At 44.3% G+C, this 22,372-nt stretch overlaps 2 protein-coding genes across 6 annotated transcripts in view; one reads left to right on the forward strand and one right to left on the reverse strand.

The window, feature by feature from the left end:
- Window positions 1-3,266, forward strand: part of LRRC63 (leucine rich repeat containing 63) — a 30,182-nt gene extending 26,916 nt beyond the window's left edge. Inside the window, exons 11-12 of the mRNA XM_084825944.1 lie at window positions 1,844-2,083; window positions 2,531-3,266. Coding sequence (XP_084682070.1) covers window positions 1,844-2,083; window positions 2,531-2,690 — 400 coding nt within the window. The 3' untranslated portion in view covers window positions 2,691-3,266. The remainder of the gene's footprint in view (window positions 1-1,843; window positions 2,084-2,530) is intronic.
- A 1,771-nt stretch (window positions 3,267-5,037) lies between these two features.
- Window positions 5,038-22,324, reverse strand: ESD (esterase D). 5 transcript variants are annotated; one of them, XM_084826073.1, is made up of 9 exons: window positions 22,232-22,324; window positions 16,397-16,469; window positions 14,215-14,303; window positions 12,867-12,965; window positions 10,138-10,262; window positions 9,102-9,221; window positions 7,745-7,843; window positions 6,967-7,134; window positions 5,038-5,265 (listed from the first exon to the last, which is right to left on the reverse strand). In XM_084826073.1, the coding sequence occupies exons 2-9, from the start codon at window positions 16,462-16,464 to the stop codon at window positions 5,185-5,187; spliced, it is 849 nt and encodes a 282-aa protein (XP_084682199.1). In that variant the 5' UTR covers window positions 16,465-16,469; window positions 22,232-22,324; the 3' UTR covers window positions 5,038-5,184. The 5 variants fall into 5 exon arrangements, with proteins under 5 accessions (XP_084682199.1, XP_084682193.1, XP_084682183.1 ...); XM_084826067.1 differs by having other exon boundaries at window positions 22,132-22,324; XM_084826057.1 differs by having other exon boundaries at window positions 16,397-16,472; window positions 22,132-22,324.
- Between the last annotated feature and the right edge of the window lie 48 nt (window positions 22,325-22,372).

Here is a 22,372-nt window from a genome sequence, read left to right on the forward strand (position 1 = left end):
CTGTCCAGGCTGTTTTCAGGGCAGAAGTGGAGATTTAAAGAGAACAGAAGTCATCCCAGACCGCAGGCTTATTTGGAGGAAAACAAAGCACGATCATGCACAGGTCTGGTCCTCCAGATACAATGCAGTTTTCCCTTCCTCCTATCTGCACTCCACAGCCTGCGCCAAAGGTGGCATCGCTAGTTTACACACAGACCCCCAAACCACACTGAAGTTGGGTCCACCCTTTAATGACACCACTTTCCCTTCCACCAATCAGCATTGCTCTCCCCCAGCCCACACTGAAGGCAGTTCAGGTCACATGACTCTCAAGCTGCCATGACGGGAAAATCTGTCACAAGACATGTTTGCCATAATACGGTTTTTGAAGCTTGAGAAAGCATGCCTGCTATGGGGAGGGCCATGCATCATCCGATACGATAATCTTGGGGGTGCAGTTAGGGTTTGACGAAAGTGACTTACCTGTCGTCGAAGCTTGTTCGCGGTGGGGGGGAGGTGCTTCGCTGCTCCCCCCGCGAAGTTCAGGCCGGGGGGGGGGAGGCTTCCCGCCTCGCCCCGGCCGAAATTCAGGCCGGGGGGGAGGCTTCCCTCCTCGCCCGGCCGAAATTCAGGCCGGGGAGGAGGCTTCCCGCCTCGCCCAGCCGCGAACTCCAAAGTTTTAAAAAAAAATGCCCCCGTGATAGGCTACGTGATGATTAACGTAGCCTATCACGGCTAGATCTGCAAAGTCAGCCGTGATAGGCTACGTTAATCGCCACGTAGCCTATCACGGGTGACTTTAAAAAAAAAAAAGCGCGTACGCTAATGGCGGCCTCCATAGGGAGCCGCCATTCGCGTTCCTTATTTGGTCGCTGTAGTCTACGTAAAGATTTACGTAGACTACAGCGACCAAATAAGGAACGGGAATGGCGGCTCCCTATGGGGGCCGCCATTATCCGTATACGCTTTTTTTTTTTTTTAAGTCACCCGTGATAGGCTACATGATGATTTACGGAGCCTATCACGGCTGACTTTGCAAATCTAGCCGTGATAGGCTACGTTAATTGTCACGTAGCCTATCACGGGGGCGTTTTTTTTTCTTTTATTGCAATGGCGGCGGCGGTAGCCGGCCGAAAGACCGGCTGCCGCTCCCGCCCCGCAAGAACACCCGCCGAACCGCTGGCCGGACCCGCCGCCGGGAGGGACATTCGGCAAAGGTAAGTCCCATCCTGGGGGGGGGGGCAGGGGGGCGGAGAATTTCTCCCCGAAACTTGTTCGGGGGGCCAAACACTTTGGCGCTCGGCCCCCCGAAGTTTCGGGGAGAAATTCTCCGCCATCCCTAGGTGCAGTAGAAGCAGAGAGAAAAACCCATGTAGATTGGCCCCAGGTCAGGTTTAAATATAAAGAACTGTAAGAAGAGAAAGCAGTGGCCTTGACGTTGTCCATTAACACTTAGCACCTGGTCTGCAGACTGAGCAGGCACATGGCTCACCTAGTCACAGGCTTCCCCACTGTGACGAGATGTATTTTCTTTTTAAATTAAAATACTTCTTTCTAAATGTGCATTGATATATATAGATTGGCATGTGCATTTTTTGTGCAACCATATGTCCTGTTTGGTCCTCTTTTTTGGGAATGTGTAACTGGCCACCCTACCCATTGCTCAGCTGAGTGGTGGTGGTGGTGAGGAATTAAGCATCAGGTGCTTTGTGAAATGGGAGGCCTCCATAGGCCACTCACGTGAGCCATAAAATAACCTTTAGAGGGACCATACTACCCCTGTGCACATAGATGCCAACTGCATTTGATGTTAAAGATATATACAAATGAGCTGTGGAATGCTGTTTGGTTTGTACATTTGCAGAAGCCTTACATATCTGAACGTAGAAGGGAATCTACTGTATGTTTTGCCATGTGGGCTTCTGAAGCTTGAGCTGAGCCGTCTCAAGGCAGAAAATAACTTCTTACATGCTTACTTCTGGAGCGAAATCCCCCAGCTTCAGCCACAACGGCTCACTGACATGGCTGCCCTTTGCTGTGCCAAACACAAGCTGTGGGAAATATATCACGAGATCCCAGTGGACATTCAAGAGATATTGTACAAGTAAGTAAGATGGACACTGCCATCACTACCACAGATTGCCAGGGAAAAATGAGGTCCAACAAAAGTTTCCCCAATGATGATGTGAGGAGCAGGTTTCCCTCTGCTTCAGCTCACCATCTGCAATGTGGGGATGTGATACTGACTTACCTCAGAGAGTTGTTATAACTGGTGTAACTTTTGAAGTCCTTTGAATATTCAGTTAGGTCAAGGTGTCCCCAGCCAGTCATGTCCGACTCTAGGGGGTGGTGCTCATCTCCATTTCTAAGCCGAAGAGCCAGCGCTGGCCGAAGACACTTCTGTGGTCATGTGGCTGGCATGATTGAACACCGAGGTGCACGGAACGCTGTTACCTTTCCTGCCGAAGTGGTACTGATTTATCTACTTGCAATTTCTTGCTTTCGGAAGTACAAGGAACATGTAACATTTCTGACTTTCTCCCGATTGTAGTGTTACCGTCTGTGATTGTTGCACGGGACCCTTGTATGGAAAAGGCCTTCGTTTCCTTCGCATTTATAGGAATGTCTATGGACTTCGGCTCCCTTATCTCTTTTGTGCCTGTTCACCAACCTGCTATATGGACTATGTGTCTTTAGCAGCCTCGGTCTGATGGATGTCACTGTTTTAACTGAGGCTGCAGCTGAGCTGGTAACTTGCGGAATAAAGAGCCAAGCACTGCATTGCACATAGTTCTGAGTCCTGGTCTAATGATTCTAATGACATCACTCAGTGCAAAAATCAGCTGGACTATTCTTTGCTGCCCAGACACCACTAGGAAGAACAGGGCTGCATTCCTATGTCCTGTGTTTCAATTTGTTTCATAATCCTGATTTATTTTTTTACACTGGATGCACAGTGCACTTTGCTTTACATTTAAAAGCTCACATTTCATATGCTGACAATCTGACTATGTGGGAATCAGAAATATAATTAAATTACAAATAAGAGTAACGGTTTATAATCTTAACCTTAAAACAATTTATACTCAAAGTTTAATTAAAAAAACCTGTTTGTTGACAACAATTTACATTTTTATTATGCTGATTGTAAATACAATGGGGTGGTTAAAGGAAGTTCACAAGTTTATATTCGGTGGCCTTGAGCATGTGCCTGATATTTGTAATATTGCATTTACTGCTATATCTTCTGTCTTTCCAAAACATAATAAAACTGAGTACCATTTACTAACATGTTGCTTGACGACATCATTTTACTGGTACTTTAAAGGAGACAAAACTATGGAAAGCCAGGAACTCTCACGGACATACATATTTGTATGTGCATGTGTACATACACACATAGTAAATGTACACTGACTGCATAATCCAAAAGAGAGGTAAATATAACCACAGCCAACCACAATTGACGCTGCTACTTCCATGTCCCATTAATAGAAATGCACAATCCATTCTCACGGGCAAATCTGAAAGGGGTTTTTTAATGGAGTCAACATCCCTTTTAACAATATAATTTAGCCTCCGCCAAAGCAGCCGTGCTGGCTGGATATGGTTAGAGTTGTAGTCCAACACATCTGGAGGGGACCAGGTTGGGGTAGGCTGATATAATTTATCTAGAGAGAACATAAAGAACCCGTCTTGTGGGAATATAGGAACAAGAGATAACAGCACTTTAAATGGTAGATGTGCAGGGGTAGGATGCAGTGATGGTTGAGACTCTTGGGGGGTGTCTACATAATTTCTTCTTGCACCTCTATGTTTTTGCAGCAGCTTGCATATTCCCTTTTATTGTGGCACTGCAGAACTCTCTGCCTCCTATTTGTAATCTAACCTTTTCATGACAACCTGCTTCGTCAGCTTCTTTGATTTTAATGTCAGACCATTTCAGGCTGGGCTGGCATTACATTCACACCCTACCACTACATAATTTACAATGCTTGGGCTTCAGTTTGTAAAAACTGTTTCTCTCCCTGCCTCCCTTTCTCATCTTCTTTATTCAGGCTACATATATTTACCACTGACTACTTCATCTGTCCAACAGAATGGACTCAGGCCGACAGAAACTCACACCACAGTAAATTTTGTTACAGTGCCCAAGATTCTTTGCCTTGACAAGCTAACAGATCACCCTCCCCTCTGGAATATACAAGCAGGAAAAGGCTCCTGGTCTTCTGCAGGTTTTGTTCAACCACCGCTTAGCAGCTATAAAATGGAGGTGTTTGATTGCCTTCCCTCTCAGTGGCACCTGGCTTGTCCCACTTCTACCCCAACAAGCAGGATGTTGTGTGAAAGCACTCACTGCTGTATTGGGAAGGGCTGAGTTACTTTCCTGATTGTTTCCACTTTCAGGGGTGTCCACCTCACTTCCACTCCAATAAGAAGCAAGCATGAGGAGGTGTGTAGCCACATGGATTTGTGTGTGTATATAAATAATGAGATGTGATTTAAAAAATATCCTCCCCATATCCTTGGACTCAAATATCCACCAGCCTCCACTGCTCTGAATATGTGAGCAAGTTAATATTTATCTATCACATTTGTACCCAAACCTTCCTCTAAGGAATTCAAGGAAACAAACAAGGGGAATACCCCCATTTTATCCTCAGAACAACCTTGTGAGGTAGGTAAGGCTGAGAAACTTATTCAAGACTGACTACCCAGTGTGCTGCATGGCTGAGCTGGTGAAGCAGAGTCAAGTAACCAGGTAATTTTTCCCCTAATTGACTAAATTCTAGTTCTGAACACAAGATACAATGCAACATTTTCCGAACCGCCTACTATCTGGTGATAATTTGTAGACAGTGTATTATAGAGCTTCCCTCATCCCCGTTACAGGCAGGCTCTCAGTGGCACACACAACCAGCAACAAGCCCCAGGCAGAGAGGAAGGTGTTTGTCAGATGTCTGGGAGTCACTGGTTGAAGCAAGGTAACTACAATATTACAACTAGAATGGCCAGTCCTGCTTCCAGCTTCACTGCTTACTAAACAGTAACCCAAGAGAGCATATTCAAAATATTTATTTGGAGACATAAAACCAGGATCACATTGAAACAGGCACTAACTGGGCACACAACTCTTGTTATTTGTTTCCACCGATATCTTCAATTGTTCTGCACTGTCAGGAGATGCCCATAGCAAATACGTAGTCAAGCATTGAGGTATTTTGCATGGTGCCTGATGTGGTCATTAATGAATGTTTCTATAAAGTAGTAACTGTGATCATAGCCCTGGAGAGAAGAAAAGACCAATCAGTTTCAGAAGCCAAGCTGGTTATTTACAGTGGTCTATCTGTGTGTCTTCAAAACCTTCCCCAACCTGGTGCCCTCCAGATGTGTTGGACTGCAATTCCTATGATTCCCAACCATGGCTATGCTGACTGGGGATTATGGGAGTTGCAGTCCAACACATCTGGAGGGAAGGCTGTTTTACAGCAAAAATCCAGAAAGAACTTCCTTGGGCATTGGTCTCACATCAAACACACAAAACATTCACTGTAAAGGACTATCCTACTGGGAAGGCATCCTCTAGCATGAAGAAAACCTTGTCACAACAACTTTAGGAAGCTTGAGCATGTACGGTGCAAGATCTGAAACCTCCTCCCTGTTGAATGAGCTAAATGAGCAAGAATTTAAGGCTGAAATCCTATACCTGGGGGTACAAGAAGGTCAACTAACTTGCTCGGCTTCTTCCCTACTCTTCTCAGTCAAATTGAAAAAGGGGAAATTTTCACATTCCTCCTCCCAAAGGAGAGGCACAAGCACCTGCTACAGGGACAGCTGCAGCATCTCTTCGTTGAAGAGAAGTGTGAACGTTCTCCTGTGGACATGACAGACACACGGGGAACAGCAAGTGCACATCCCTAGTACCTGCCAGCCAAATGGCTCTTGCTGGTGGGGGGCCAGAGAGTAGGGCATCTGATATGGATTGTAATGCTTGGGCAGGCTCATACAGGTGTAGGCAGTCCTTCTGATAATGTAGTCTCAAACCATTTAGGGCTTTAAAGGCCAAAACCAGCACCTTGAATTGGATCTGGAAACTAACAGGCAGCCAATGTAAACGATACGGAATAGGAGTAATATGAACTGAATGCCTAGCTCCCATAAGTGTTCCAGCTGCTGCATTCTGTCCCACTTGCGGTTTCCAAATCGCCTTCAAGAGGAACCCCATGTACAGCACATTACAGTAATCTAACCTGGGTGCAACCAAGGCATGTGTCACTATGGCTAGGTCAACCTTCTCCAGATAAAGCCACAGCTGCTGAACCAGCCTTAGTTGCCCACCTCTGCCCTACACAGTCTGGACCATGACTATGATTTACGACCTCGATGCACATAAGCCTCAGAACTCAGAGGCTTACGAGCATCCAGTGCAGAGCAGGAGGAGTGGCGGAGACAGTAGTCGCCTCCCCACTCTGCATTTTTGCTAGATGGGCTTTTTTGCCTGGCTAGCTGGGGCACATCAGAGGGTGCGGGAAGGAGGCTGGGGAGGCCTTGGGATAGCTTGTATCCTGGCCTCTTCAGTCCTGTCCCCACTCACCAGAACACTCCCTTGATCCCCTCTCCAGCTGGCGCTGTTCTTTCCATGCTGGCTGCGAAGGGGCGGGGGTAGAGTGCACATCCCCAGATCCAAGGTCAGAGTGCTCTCTCTGACCTTGGATCCAGGAATCTGAAGTATCTTATGACCCCCCCAGGTGCTGTCCAGGGGCCATAGGACTGCTCCCTAAGTGTTTTAGATTGTTTTACTGACTTGTGTTGAACGTTTTAAAAAACTGTGTTTGACCTTAGGATTTTGTTAAAGGGCATTATGTAGATATACCTAAAACAATCAAAACATTGCCATACTTTCTCTCGGAGAACAGAGGGGAATGCCACCATCAGCCTTCGCTACTGAGATTTAAACATCAGACGCACACACGTTTCGGGCATTACCTGCTGCAATCTGAACACCACTGGGATTTTACGCTCTGTGCAGGCGGCAATGAAATTATCAGGCAGCAACTGCCCTACTGAAAGAAACTGGTCATCTTTGCCTTGATCAATTAGGATATCCAAAGGGGAACCTTGGTAGGACTTTGCAATGTGTGTGGCATCATATGCCTGCAATAGATAAAGGTACATTCACTTCTGGACATAGCAGCAGCCTGTTATGGTCTTAAAATGTCAGAAAAAGAATGACCAACAGAAAGAGCCAAACACCTATGCAATTTACAATTGAAACACAATCTGCAGTTGGAACACAGCACAGACCAGGCTCAGAACATAATATGGGAGCCTAACAGCTACTATATAGGTTCTTGTTCTGCTGAAGGAACACATGTATTTTCAGTTCCCTTCTGCCTGTTTGGGAAGCCCCAAGAAAAGAGCAGGCTCCTTCCCATTAGCAGCCAGCACCAGCAGAAATAGTAAAAGGTGCTTTCAAATTGCCTTACCACTGGGGCTCTCTCTGGATTCCTAGACAGAAGGATAAAGCATTTACCACCACACACTAACGTGGCACTGGGAGACAAGCAGCACCCAACTGTTTCAAGAAAGTGAAACTCACTTTCTCTAGCAGCAGCAGCTCTCCCCTTACTATTTGGCAGTCCGAAACATTCAGTTCTCACTTGTCTAACTTTGAAACGGTAAAAGCAATTTGGCAGCTGTACTGTGGTTAAAACTGTTAAACTTTTCTATTATGTAACACAACGCTGATATTTCCAATACATACCTCCCAGTCCGCTACATTCGATCCTAGGTATCCACTAAAAGCCTTTTTCCCCCATGGACATTGAATTGGGTTGCAGATTGGAGCAAATGCTGAAACAGACTATTTAGAAATGGAAGATTAAAGACACAAAGTTCCTCTGCTACAATCTAAATTTAGATTTCCCTCAGTAAGGCTTAATTCTAAAGCTGCCATTTGTAAGGTTATAGAAACCAGTTGCTTATTTTTTCCACTTTTGTCAGGTATAGAGAAGGATAGTGCAAGCCCTTCTTGTCCTATGCATGAAAGTTCATCTGTTCATGAACGTTGTATACACTTAATTCTATCTGTAGCAAAAATGTGCATAATAATTCTGGTTGTACTAAAAGATGTTTATCACAGAATATGATTCATAAAGTACCAAATAAAACTTCTTGTCTCCTACATTAGAATTTGAAAACCTATACATTTGTTACTTTGGCAAATTGCCAGAGGTCACAATCCAGCATAGGGTTAACTGCAGAAGCCTTTTGAGACCTATGGGTTTAAGCATTCCTAGCTCTGAGATATATTTTGGACAAAATGTAATGTGGGCAACATGGATTATCCATTTTCATATTTATAACAACACTGAAATCTCCATCTAAATGAAATATTTGCTTCTCACAAAAGTCTAATCCAATGGTCAGCAAAGATTTTTGTATTAGCTTTTGGGTCATAAACATAATCTATGTTCAACTTATTTGTTTCTGTCCGTTTATCAATATATCTTTACTTCCCAGAGTTGTGTCATACTGGAGCAGGTTTAGGCAACTGGTGGCCCATGGGCTCGATCCAGCGCTTGCCCACTTCCAAGAAGCTCGTGACAATATTTAGGTCCAATACTTAATCTATCCACTCTACCACACAGGTTCGCTAAATATCTGTGATGACCTCTTTGTGATCAACAACAATGCAATATCAGCTTTTCCTGGCACAATACATAGAATTCAATTTTATCAATTCTGATTTTTGTTGACACACTCATAAAATTTAAGCCTTTCACCACAATCTTATCGACATATCTCTTGAACAATTACCCTTTTTATCATTTGGAAATATTTAAAATGATGTCTACATTCTCACCGCCCATTAATTGTAAAGATTCAGAATATCAATTCTTGATTAAGGAGACTACCAGCGCAATCCTACGCATGTTTACTCAGACGTATGTCCCACTGAATTAAACAAGACGTACTCCCAAGTAAGAGTGTATAGGATTTGCCACTATCCATCTCTTACTTTTTCAGGAGCATTTCTCATACCAGCATTATTATTTATCCTTGCATCATTATCTAATGCCTTTATTTAATCTGACATAATTTAAGCTGCAGAATCTTACTTTATATTTTCCAGGATTCTTCAGAGCAAGGATTAGAGCACCATGGCCTCCCATTGAATGGCCTGAAATAGACATCCTTCCAGAGTCGGCTCGAAAATTAGTATTTATCAAATTAGGCAACTGAAAGACATCAATGGGAAGGAAAGAGATATGACCATATTCACATGTAGAGTCACATAGGCTGGAAACAGATAAATTATCCTACATCTCTATAGATCAATTGCTCTTTGTTTTGTCTGCCAATATATCTAAGAGGAGCTGACATATTGCCCACCAAGCTATCTTTGTTTTATATTGGCTACAACTGGAGAAACAGTTAGTAAGTTTCTCCTTTACTTGGGGGTGTTTACTATAACATAGTTTTAGGGCCTTTGCTAATATATGAAGGCAGATGGTTTAAGAAGCAAGACTGTGCCCTTCAAGGAAAAAAATGTATTTATTTCATTTATTGAGTACATTTATATCCCGTCTTTCCTCCATCATGGAACTCAAGGCAGGATGCCATGAGGGCTTCCCAGACAATCTCCCATTCAGGGACTGACCAGACCTAGATCTGCTTAGTTTCAGTAAGGTGGCTACACCATCTACCCTCAGATCATTTGGCTTCCCTTGAGGGCAAAAAGGACGCAAATAATTTAGGCAAAATGGTAAGAGATCATAAAGAATTATGGAGTACCACAGGGGTGGGCAACTTTGGGAGGTCCAGGGCCATTTTCACCTCCCAGATCTCCACCCACCCTGCCCGTTGGCAGCATTCTTCTGAAAAATGAATTACAAAATGAAAAAACCGGCAAGCAGAGCACTACAAAGTGCCAAAAAGGTCAAATCTAGCTTGTTTGCAAGCTATTTTTGACCCTTTTTAGGGCTGACTAAAAGACACTCACATGGGTCTGACTATCAGATGTAGAAGGATGAGGAAAACAAAAAAGAGCTGGGGAATCCCCACCTTATATTATATTACATACTATATTTAGATTATGACAACTGTACACATCCAGTTGAAAATTTTAATTACGTTAACCTAGCTGAAAGTCACCTCATCCTTTATGTAAGAATACATGCGATAATTCATTTTCCACGGGTCTTCAGTGGCATCTACATAAAAGCCAGCTCCAGTGCCAAAATCCCAGCTCTCATCTTCTCCTTTAATATTGCATCCACCTAACAAAGAAAGAAATTCTACATTGCTCATCACCATCCAGATTACAGGGATGGGCACCGGCCCTTTTTCTCCAGGGGCAAGGGGCTGTGTTCCTTTCTGCAATGGGGATTTTTTACATGGGTTCTGTCTGCTGGGCATAATGTTTTCTCAGCAGTCAGGAAGATCTTTTTCAAACCAGCTGCCATGCAGGAAACCGAAAGAATAGCTCAAAGAGGGTGTAACTGAGAGTGCTGCTGTCCGGCCTCACGTGCTGCAAGAAAAGGCTGACATTCAGTGCATATGTATTTGCCTAGTAAGGAGATGCATTCATGGGGAAATCTGCATATCTCTCTTGGATCTCGCCCACTCAAGCAACTTCTGAGGCCACCAAAGACCCCAACTGGAATAATATTTAACCTGGGAATACAGGGAGTGTGAGCCAGTGTGATTTCCAGGGCAATCCTATCTTTGATTGGCCCCTTGTCCAGTAGGATTGCTGCCAAGACCACTTGCAGTGGTGGAGCCCAAATATATGCTGCCAATGCTGCCAAATATAGTGACTGCCAATGTGACTGGGCCATATGACTCCGCCGTTAGTCTGGTCAGACTTATACCCTAGCCCCAGAAGTGATCTGCTGCTAGAGAGACTGCTCAACCACGGGCCTGTTTCATCTCCAGGGCTGACAATTTGGGATATCTGTGTGGGGAGAAATGGTATTATCCAGGGTGGGCAAATTTAGCCCAGGGATTGCCAGCTCCCTGACCCGCTAGTTACTGAGCTTCTGTAACTAGTATAAGCATATGTAATAATTTACAAATGTAGCGCCTGCTACACATATAGTAACTGTCATACTGAATATGAACTTCAGATTGATAAAATGGCTAACATCCCAGATTTGCATAGATAGACTGGCCTGATTTACTAGCAATATGAACAGCTACAGTCAGGGCCAGAAATACTGGAACAAGGATAACTGTTTTGGCAGTTGGCCTCTGTACACCACCACACTGAAGTTGAAAGGAAACACACCCAGATGGGAGCGAAGGCAGGACTTTCAGCTGTAATTCAAAGGGTTTGACAAAAGTGGGGCAGTAACCATTCAGGAAGGACAGCCAGTGGCATGCACACACCTCCATCGTTGGTGGCTCATAAGTAATGGAACGAATGGCTGACAAGCAGCTGCATGGCCAGGTGTGGCCTGTTTCCTAGGTACCCCATGACCAATCAAGCAGATAAAAGGCCTGGAGGTGGTTCTGAGTGTTACATTTGCATTTGGTAGCTGTTCACTGGCACTCCCAACATGAGATCCAAAGAGGTGTCCATGCGAGTGAAGGAGGCCCATCATTAGACGGATGAAACAAAATAAACCCATGAGAGAGATAGCAAAAACAGTGGGAGTGGCCAAGACAACAGTTTGGAACATCCTGAAAAAGAAGGAATTAACTGGCAAGCTCAGCAACAGCAAAAGGCCTGGAAGACCACGGAGGACAACTAAAGTGGATGACCGCAGAATTCTGCTCATCGTGAAGAGGAACCCTTTCACAACATCTAGCCAGGTCAAGAATGCTCTTGTGGAGGTAGGCATGTCACTGTCAACATCTACAGTCAAGAGACGGCTTTAGGAATGTAAATACAGAGGCTTCACAACAAGGTGCAAACCACTGGTAACGCTCAAGAACAGACAGGCCAGATTAGCCTTTGCCAGCAAACACATACAAAAGCCTGCCCAGTTCTGGAATAAGATTATTTGGACTGATGAAACCAAGATTAACTTGTACCAGAATGCTGGGAAGAGAAAAGTATGGAGAAGGAAAGGAACAGCTCATGATCCAGAGCATACCACATCATCTGTCAAACATGGTGGAGGCAGTGTTATGGCATTGGCATGTATGGCTGCCAATGAAGCTGGGTCACTGGTGCTTATTGATGATTTGACTGCTGAACAAAGCAGCAGGGTGAATTCTGAAGTGTATAGGGCTATACTTTCTGCTCAGATTCAGCCGAGTGCTGCCAAACTAATAAGGTGCTGCTTCATATTACAGATGGCTAATGACCCAAAACATACAGCAAAAGCTACCCAAGAGTTTCTCAAGGCAAAGAAGTGGGATGTTCTTCAATGGCCAAGTCAGTCACCTGATCTCCACCCAATAGAGCATGCTTTTCATTTACTGAAGATAAGACTGAAGGCAGAAAGACCCACAAACAAGCAGCAGCTGAAGACAGCTGCAGTAAAGGCCTGGCAAAGCATCTCGAGGGAGGAAACTCAGCATTTGGCCATGTCCATGGGTTCCAGACTTCAGGCAGTCATTGACTGCAAAGGATTTTCATCCAGGTATTGAAGGCGATCCTTAACTTTGAAATGATGTTGGTTTGTTCCATTACTTATGATGGGGAGGTGTGTATGCCACTGGCTGTGCTTCCTGAATGGTTAGTGCCCCACTTTTTACAGCTGGAAGTCCCGGCTTCGCTCCCATCTGGGTGTGTTTCCTTCCAACTTCAATGTGGCGGTGTATGGAGGCCAACTGCCAACACAGTTATCCTTGTTCCGATATTCCTGGCCCTGACTGTACATAAAAACAATGACAAACACAATTCATTTGATGCTCACTGGCATGGCACTTACGTGGACTGGTATCCGGAGCAACAACAACAAGGCCATGTTCAGCTGCAGCTTGATGGAAGCCTGCTTTGGTTATGAAGTTTTGTTCTGTGCATGTTAATCCTGAAAAGACATCAGAATGCTGCAGTAGTAGTAACACTGCCAATCATATTCTAGGTAGTTACACTGTGCCAATGAACTTTTTTTAGCCCCAGATTAAAAGGATCCGCATCTTCATTTTCTACATTTTCCTCATGCAGGAAAAACACTGCATTAATACCTCATTGTCAAAGACTCTGAAAATCTGCATGGCCAGATTGGAACGTAGCATCTCATGCAGAATCAGGAGACTATCAGCATCCCATCAAGCAAGTTTCTGGAGCAGCCTTCCCCAACTTAATGCCCTTCACATGTTTTGGACTACACCTCCCAGCATTGCTGACCAATGGCCATACTAGCTGGGGCTGATGGGAGTTGAAGTCCAGAACAGGACACCCTGTTGTTTGACCCAGGAATTGCAGGGACGAGAGGAGCATGCACGATGCATGCTTGTTGTTTCTGCTTTTAATCAACAACCCAGAAACCATGGGTAATTATTGGGTTAATTCTGGGTTATTTCACCCATAAACAACCCAGAGATTCCAGGTTCCAGGGTTGTTGATTAACAGCAGAAACAACAAGCACATGGCTCGTCCCCACAATTCCTGGATCAAACAACCCAGGAATTACTGCCATGATGTGTGAACCAGCCCTTTGTAGTTGTACCTCTGCATTAAGAAACACATACACACAAAGCATTTCACATTTTAATATGAAATCAACGTCACTGTCAAAAATATATCTCAAACTGACTAGACTAGTGAAGTACTTTTTTCCAATAGCAGGATTAAAAATGTATCTTTTTGCTAGGAACATTATAGAGGCAGGGAGGAGCAGGATAAGTCAGCAATAACTGTGCATCAAAGTTAACACAGAATGATAGAAAGTTGCAAAAGAGGAATATTCAGTTGTGCAGGCCATAGAAGCTGCATCTCCTGCTTCCACAACCAAAAGGGCTAGAAACTTGCTTATTTAAAAAGCTGTACCTCTTCAGATGTCAAATTCTGTCATGCCTAACAACATTCTACATGGATGGATGTGCCAAAAACTACCAGACCTGTTTATACACAAACCTTTATCAAGGCTCAGCAGTCTTCTTCATTAATGATTCGCACACTTGTCTAGATAAGCCAAAAAAGCACTTTTAATTCAAACCTACATTTTATAATATATTTTTAAAAATCCTATTTAGACCGTACTAACAAAGTACCTGAATTAATTCTAGCCACCTTTGTTGACATCCTTTTCAAATGTAACTTTGAGAATTACTTACCTGAGAGCCAGTACAATACGGGACATTTCTCAGTTTCTGCCTTTGGTGGCAAATAAATCCCAAACTTCATTTTGCATTTCAGCTCAACACTATAAACAACAAAATGAAATCAATACAGAGCAATATAAGAAACTCAAATCAGAGTTCTCAAAGATTAATGCTTGAGCCAGATGCTTTACGTGATTTATTCCTATGTGAAAATCTATGACACTAATTCAACAATAAGTGGGTTTGACACGAAGGACTTGGGTAGAGGCAGTCAACGACTGGAGCTAGGAACTGCCAGAAGTTGGGAGAGGATGCAGATTATCAGAGAAGGTTGAACTGGGCATCTGCATATGGGGCAGCAAGCACATGAGGGGCTGAGCATCGCGCCTGAACGTACAGTATAAGGGCTAAGGTGGTGCTATTGTAAGTCAACACATATTTGGAACAATAAAATGTGCACTCCAAAATCAGTAAGCCAGGACAACATAGTGTGACAGTTAAGCTACTGCAGTTTTAACATTAAAGAACAGAAAAATGTTCTCTCATCAACCTCCTCTGGTACTAAAGCCTGCGTGTTATCAGAAAATGCTACAAGCAAAATTCCTATTGGAGCTGGTATTTAGAGGGCAGGGTTAAACTGATGGGAAAGGCATAAGAGTGACTCTTAGTATGAATTATTTTCATATTTTTTTAGGGTTGTATCCAGTTGCATCCCTTTGCTGACAAAGGAGAGCTTCGGCTATGGGGTAGTACAGAAATGTTAATAACAACAACAACAACAACAACAAGGCTGTTTGATCCACTGGAGGCTTATAATAATGCTCTTTGATCCATTGGAGGCTTCCATGAGTGGAAATGGGGGAGGTGATTTTCACTTATTTGCCCTTTCTTCTGATCCCCTCAGATCTGCTCCAGAGGGCTGAGGGACCATTCGGAAAGCCGTGGAAGGTGTTGTGAGGGACTGCAGAAGAAAGGGGGAGCTTGCAAAATCACCTCCTCATCTTCCCTGTATTTCCACTGACAGAAACCTCCACTGAATCAAAGAGCCTTTCATAAGCAAATGGATACAACTGGATATAATGCTTAATGTGGAGTATTGTTGTAGCAGGATGGAATAAGTTCTAAAGCTTAACTAATCTGTTGTTAGCTTTAATAGTAATTAGGTCTGTGACCAGCCCCAAGCACACTACTGACACTTTAGAACAATCACCATTATCACATTTTAGATAAATAATTCCTATGGATTATGGAGGGTGGGTTGGAATCCAGACTAACAGCACAATTCTATGCATGCTTACTCAGAAGTAAGCCCCACTGGGTTTAATGGGGTTTACTCCTGGGTAAGTGTATAGGATTACAGCCTATGTTAGTTGAGCTTGGTTACCTGAAGGATCATCTCCTCTCATATGCTGTATATCTGCCTGGACCCTAAAGTCGTCTTCAGAGGTGCTTCTCTGGGTGCCCCCCCCCCCGCCCTCAATGAGGTGAGGCGGGTGGCTACTAAGGTGCCATTGCCTTTTTGGTGGTGGCACCCTGGTGTTGGAAAGCCCTCCCTAGAGAGGGTCACCTGGCACCTACATTGAGGTCTTTTTGGCATCAGGTGAATACCTTTTTATTTTTCCAGGCTTTATTTTCCCAGTTCTTCAGTTTGTTTTTAAATGTGTGTGCTTGTATTTTAGATCCTTCCCTGCTGCTGATTTTTATTCTGTTTTTATTCTGTTTTAAACTTTTAAAGGTTTTATATATTATGTTTTCTCATGCTGTATTTTAGAGTTATAAGTTTTATGAACTGCCCAGAGAATTTTGGCTATTGGGCAGCATAGAAATATAATAAATAAATACATAAATTATGGAAAACAATAGTCATGACTAAGCTAAGCCCCAGTGATTTCAATGGAAACCAGGTGTGTAATGAACTTAGTCTGGGCTCAATCCACTGTATTTAATGCTCCCCACATGTGCTCTTCCTAAGGAAACTTGCCTGCTGCTTACATTGCTTGGTGCCAAAAGGACAAATACTTTTTTTATTCTCTCAGACTTTTAAAAGTTTGGAAGTCCAGTTGTTTTCGATGCTGCTTCTACTGTTGCATTGCCTGAATATTTTTGTATCGTATTATATTGTGACTGTATTGTCAGGCAAGCCACCTGGAAACAGGTTAAAGAGCACTATAAAATCCTTTAAATAAATATTTACCTGTCATGCTCAAACACTTTCTGAAACCCCTCAAAGCATTTATTGCTAGAAACTTCTTTCAAGGCCATGATTTCTGCTGAAAACAAACAGAAGTATTGAGTTCATGAGTTAATTAAGAAAAAAATAAAACATACAACACGTATAGTGGCAGTCAATGAACAGCAGAGTAGTACAGTGGTTTATGATTGCTGGTTGTCCTGTGCTTCAAAGCTCTTTTGCACCACTCTCTGAGAGGCACTTTACAGCACTGCCCTCCACATGTTTACTCAGGATGACAGTCCACTGTCTTCAGTAAGTCTTGCTTCCTCCAAAGTGTGTGTGTGTGTGTGTGTGTGTGTGTGTGTAGGCTGCAGCCTTAAGCTACAATTGTAGGAATGATCCTGCCTGCCAGCCATCCCCAGTCACTCTTTGCTGGAGGCTGCTTTAGACTTTGGTCTTTAGACCCACTATCCCTGCCTCAGATTGTAGCAAAGATCTGAAACAGTCCAACAGGTCCCTCCCATCCAGCTTGGTGCGTCAGCTGCATCTCCCCCTCCAACACTGCTTGGACTGGGCCTTGTAAAGCACAGGTAGATCAGGGCTATGTGTGGACTCTACATCTTCATAGCTCTGGAAGAGCAGCCACCCAGTCTGGCTGCTGGGCACAAGAGTGGGATGACATGTCCCTGCCATTCTGCCTTGTGATGGGTGCAGAAAGATTTTAAAAATACAGCAGGCACTCCTGGCTTCAAGTCTGAGTTGGGATCTACATCTAGCATGGGGTGGGGAGGAATCCTGTTGGTGCCTACCTGAAACACCACAGCCCACTCTTTGGGTTATATCCAATGTTAGTCTAACTTAAGTCCCATTCATTTCAGTGGGTCTACTCTACATAGGACTAACATTGGATACAATCCCTTAAGAAACATGATGACGTTTCCCATTCCCCATCCTAAGCACACACACTTATTGCACGACATGACAACTCACAGTCAGGGGTTGAATATGCAAAATGCTGGCTGGCAGGCACCGGCAGGAGCCACAGCTCACCTTGGCTTAAACAACCCACAGAGGGCTGTTTGATCATGTGAACTGGCCCCATGTGACATAAGGTAAGAGGTTATAGGCTCACAAGTATATGTATATACATATACACAAGTATAAAGTACAACGTTATAGGGCTAACGTTGTCCCTATCTTCAAAAAGGGTAAAAAGGAGGAACCTGGGAACTACAGACCAGTCAGTCTGACATCAATCCCTGGGAAAATTCTGGAGCAGATCATAAAGCAATCCATCTGGAAGCACCTTGACAACAATGCCGTGATTACTCGAAGCCAACATGGATTTGTCAAAAACAAGTCCTGCCAGACAAATCTGATCTCATTTTTTGATCAAGTCACCTCCCTTGTAGACCGTGGGAATGCTGTAGACATCATATACCTCGACTTCAGCAAAGCTTTCGACAAAGTGCCCCATGATCTCCTGATGAGCAAACTAGCTCGAAGTGGGCTAGATGAAACAACGATCATGTGGATCCACAGTTGGCTACAGAATCGGACTCAAAGAGTGCTTATCAATGGGACCTTCTCAAGCTGGGGAGAGGTAACGAGTGGGGTACCGCAGGGCTCAGTCCTGGGCCCGGTGCTCTTCAACATTTTTATTAATGACTTGGAGGAGGAGGTGCAGGGAATGCTGATCAAATTTGCAGATGACACAAAATTGGGAGGGATAGCTAATACTTTGGAAGACAGAAACAAAATTCAAAGTGATCTGGATAGACTGGAGTGCTGGGCAGAAAACAACAGAATGGCATTTAATAGGGACAAATGCCAAGTTCTGCACCTAGGAAAAAGAAACCAAATGCACAGTTACAAGATGGGGGATACGTGGCTCAACCACACTACGAGCGAGAAGGATCTTGGAATTGTCGTCGATCACAAGCTGAATATGAGCCAACAATGTGATGTGGCTGCAAAAAAGGCAAATGCTATTTTGGGCTGCATTCATAGAAGCATCGCTTCCAAATCCCGGGAAGTACTAGTTCCCCTCTACTCAGCACTGGTTAGGCCTCATCTGGAGTACTGTGTCCAGTTCTGGGCACCACACTTTAAGAAGGATGCAGACAAGCTGGAGAGGGTTCAAAGGAGGGCAACAAAGATGATCAGGGGACTGGAAACAAAGCCCTATGAAGAGAGACTGAAAGAACTGGGCATGTTTAGCCTTGAGAAGAGAAGACTGAGGGGAGATATGATAGCACTCTTCAAGTACTTGAAAGGTTGTCACAGAGAAGAAGGCCAGGATCTCTTCTTGATCATCCCAGAGTGCAGGACACGGAAGAATGGGCTCAAGTTACAGGAAGCCAGATTCCGACTGAACATCAGGAAAAACTTCCTGAGTGTCAGAGCAATACGGCAATGGAACCAATTACCTGGGGAGGTGGTGGGCTCTCCCACACTGGAGGCCTTCAAGACGAGGCTGGACAGCCATTTGTCAGGGATGCTCTGACTTGGATTCCTGCATTGAGCGGGGGGTTGGACTCGATGGCCTTGTAGGCCCCTTCCAACCCTACTATTCTATGATTCTATGATTCTAAGTATATAAAAACTGGAGAGCAAAAGATATGAAAGATATGATGGTGAATAATGGCAAATGGGAATTTGGCACTGAACACAAACTGTAGAACACCAACATTCAAGCAAAGACTAGACAAAAAGGGAAACAATATAACACTTATGTTGCCAGATCCCCAACAGCCTTCTCCTGCAGTCACATTCTCACACTTCACCATGGTTCCTTGGCCACATCAGCATATAGTGCTTAATTTCCAAGGGTCCCAGGAAGTTTACACCTGCACCAACAGGGGCATAATTTATAGCCTGCTTTTTTCCTCCTGCATGGAACCCAAGGCAGCGTACACAACCCTCTTACTCCTCTCCATTTTATCCTCATAAGAACCCTGTGAGGTGGGTTAGGCTGAGAGTCGGTGACTGGCCCAAGGTCACCCTGGGAGTTTCATAGCTGAGTGGGGACTAGAACCTGGATCTCCTGAGTCCCAGTCCAACTACTACACCACACTGGCTACTAAGACCGGCCCAGGTTCCCTTGCTGAGTAGAGCTACTGACATTTGTTGTTCTGCTCCCACACTTTTAAATAGCAGCCAGGCTTTATTTCTGTAAGTCAGGCTGCTGTTAAAAAGTACAGAAGCAATCCCCCCACAAGATGTGGCAACCCTTGTTGATCCCTTTCTCTCACTGCTATTGGACCACTAATGGCACGTTCTGCCAGTATTATGCCATGTTCCTCACAAGTGAGCACAACAAAGGTAGTACGGTGTAGTGAGCAGAGTGTGGGATTTGTACCATGCTAGCTGGAGACTAGGTAAGCCTGCACCTGTGCAAGGGCTCTTTTCGCATTTATGCCCCCTTTGACAGTAGATAGGACTTCAATAAGAAATTCATCAAGTGCACCCTTAATTTTTTCTTTAAAAATCTACCTTGAAGATACTGACTGAAGAGCCCTTAACAAGCTAGGTAATGTCATACCTCGAAGACCGCTTCTCCCTTTATGACACCCACACCAGGTCAAATGAGAACAGCTCAGGGTGCCCTCTTCTAGCACAACCTTCTCTGAGATGGTGCCCTCCAAATGTTCTGGACTACAGCTCCCATCATCCCCAGCCACTGACCATTTGAAGGGCACCATGTTAGGGAGGAAGAGAGCTTTTCCTGAGGATTCCTCAGTGTACCACCCTACTGAAATTAAGGAAGCTCTTTTAAGGTTCATGTGATTAAGCAGGTGCTCAAGAAACCAATATCTTATTCATATTCTTTGTTAACATGCTTCTTAGGCAGCCTTTAGCTGCTAATTTCTGCATGGCAGAATTATGATAGTGGTCTTACGACCAATGTCTGCCCATTTTGGTTTAATTGTTTTGATAGCTATTTGTTAGCTTTTAAAACAGGTTGCAAGCTGCCACAAACTTTGGAAGAGGTGAGACAGAATAGTTTTAAATGAATAGATGCAAGTTTCAGCACAGTCTGAAAAATGCTTTAATAGTACTCTGCTTTTAAGAGAATGAGCTTTGGAATACAAATTCCCCACTCCCAAACCCACTGATTTTCTTCAGCGGAGGACTCCATAGTACCAAACATGGCAGTTAACTGGAAAGCTGTTTTAGGGAGCAATCCTATGCGAATCCACGCCTCCGAGCCCAGGGGTGAACACCTATCCAGTGCAGGGCAGGAGGACCAGTGAGGAGCGGATCTCCTCCCTGTTCCTGCTGCCCTGCTTTCACAGCTAGACAGCCGATTTTGGCTGTCTAGCTGCAGGACCTCGGACCTAGGAAGTGTTGTACCAGCACTTCCGACCTCCCAGCCCTGGCCTGCCCCTGAAACACCCCGTTCTCCCTGCTCTGCACTGCCTATGAGGCAGTACAGGAAAGGGTGGAGGTCGATTCTCCAGGAACCGCCCTATCCTATGGCCGTCTAGCTGCTGACTAGCAGCCATAGGATTGCGCCCTTATAGTTGCAGGAAGGCCCCTCCCCAATAATGTTTTTACTTTACCAATCTCTTCTCCAGTCTTGTCATAACCATTTTCCAATGTATATACATTTTATCTGCTGATAGTAAGATTTTTGCTTTTCATATTCAGTTTTCCCAATCCAATAGGTACATATATCAGATATTGTGTATGCAGCCTCTTGGGTATATACGCTGCTAATGGCATGCAGAGCCAAGATAACATGGCTGACACCGTAAGTATAATAGTTCAGGTGACCAGCACTATTAAACCAACAGCACTAATTCTACAATTACTGGGTAGGCTTGGTCATATGTGGAGTGCATGCAACCTGCTACATTGCTTAAGTATCTTTAAATTACATAGAATTTCTGCTGGCCATTTATTTTATTGAAAGTTGTTATTTGATTAGGCATCCTTGCAGAATATTTGTCGTAATAATGGAAGACTGTTTGGAAACCCATGTTCAATAGCGGATGGTGTGTTAAGGTAACACCCTGAAGTAATGTTGATGGTTCATTGCGACTTTACTTTCACATGAATCTCAAAGCCCAAGGATATGGCTAGCCTCTAAAATATCTAGACGAATCTTACAGAATACGACAAATTTTTAAATAACTTCTTGCGTTAAGTTTGTTACTAGCTATTGACTCCCCCATCAAATAGCTCACTCTGTATTTGCATACATAAATACGGGCGTTTTCTTCCATTATTAAAACGAGCTACGTGTAACTAACTGCACTCCCCCTCTTACCCCCAATCATCCCTCCCTCGGCATTTTCTCTATATTAGACTGTAAACTGCTTGGGCGCAAGGACCTACGTTTTCGCCTATGCAATTTTGTCAGCAACTAGCGGGGATAGCGCTATATAATTAGGACGCGATCCTATGCATGGTTAGACAGAAAAAAGCCCGACAACTCCCAGCATTCCCTCGCCAATCATGCTTTTTTTCTATCTAAACACGCTTAGGAATCCGCCCTGTACTACAATCCTATAGACGTTTACCAGGAAGTAAGGCCGATTGAATTTAATAGGTCTTACTTCTGAGTAGGCTTGCATAGTCTTGCGCTGTTAATTAAACCCAGCAAGCAAAACCGTATAAAGCTCAAAAGAAGCTCAGATGGAGAGTTAAATTGGTAATTGATTGCCAATAACAATTACCAGTCTTTATGCAACCAGAAGTGGGGGAGCAGGGCCGAGAATACACACAGCCAACCCACCCCACCGTCCTACCTTCCTCTTGGCTCCTAGTCTTTGCTAGTCCCGGGGCAGGATTAAGCCACCCTCCGAAGTGGTCAGCAGGGGAAGTCACAGGGCCCTGCTCAAAACCTGCCTCCTGATACCCCACCCGGACCTCTTCGGCACGGTATGGTTCCGTGGGAGTTGTAGTCCCAGAGCCATACTTCGGCTTGCTCTGGAAGGAGAGAACTCGATCTCCCAAGAAGCTTTGCTCCAACCTTTCGCCCCGCCGGCT

Source organism: Heloderma suspectum, chromosome 1 (assembly GCF_057233095.1).
Source record: "Heloderma suspectum isolate Gila_16-S chromosome 1, 16-S_ref, whole genome shotgun sequence".
In the NCBI taxonomy this organism is placed as follows: domain Eukaryota; kingdom Metazoa; phylum Chordata; class Lepidosauria; order Squamata; family Helodermatidae; genus Heloderma; species Heloderma suspectum.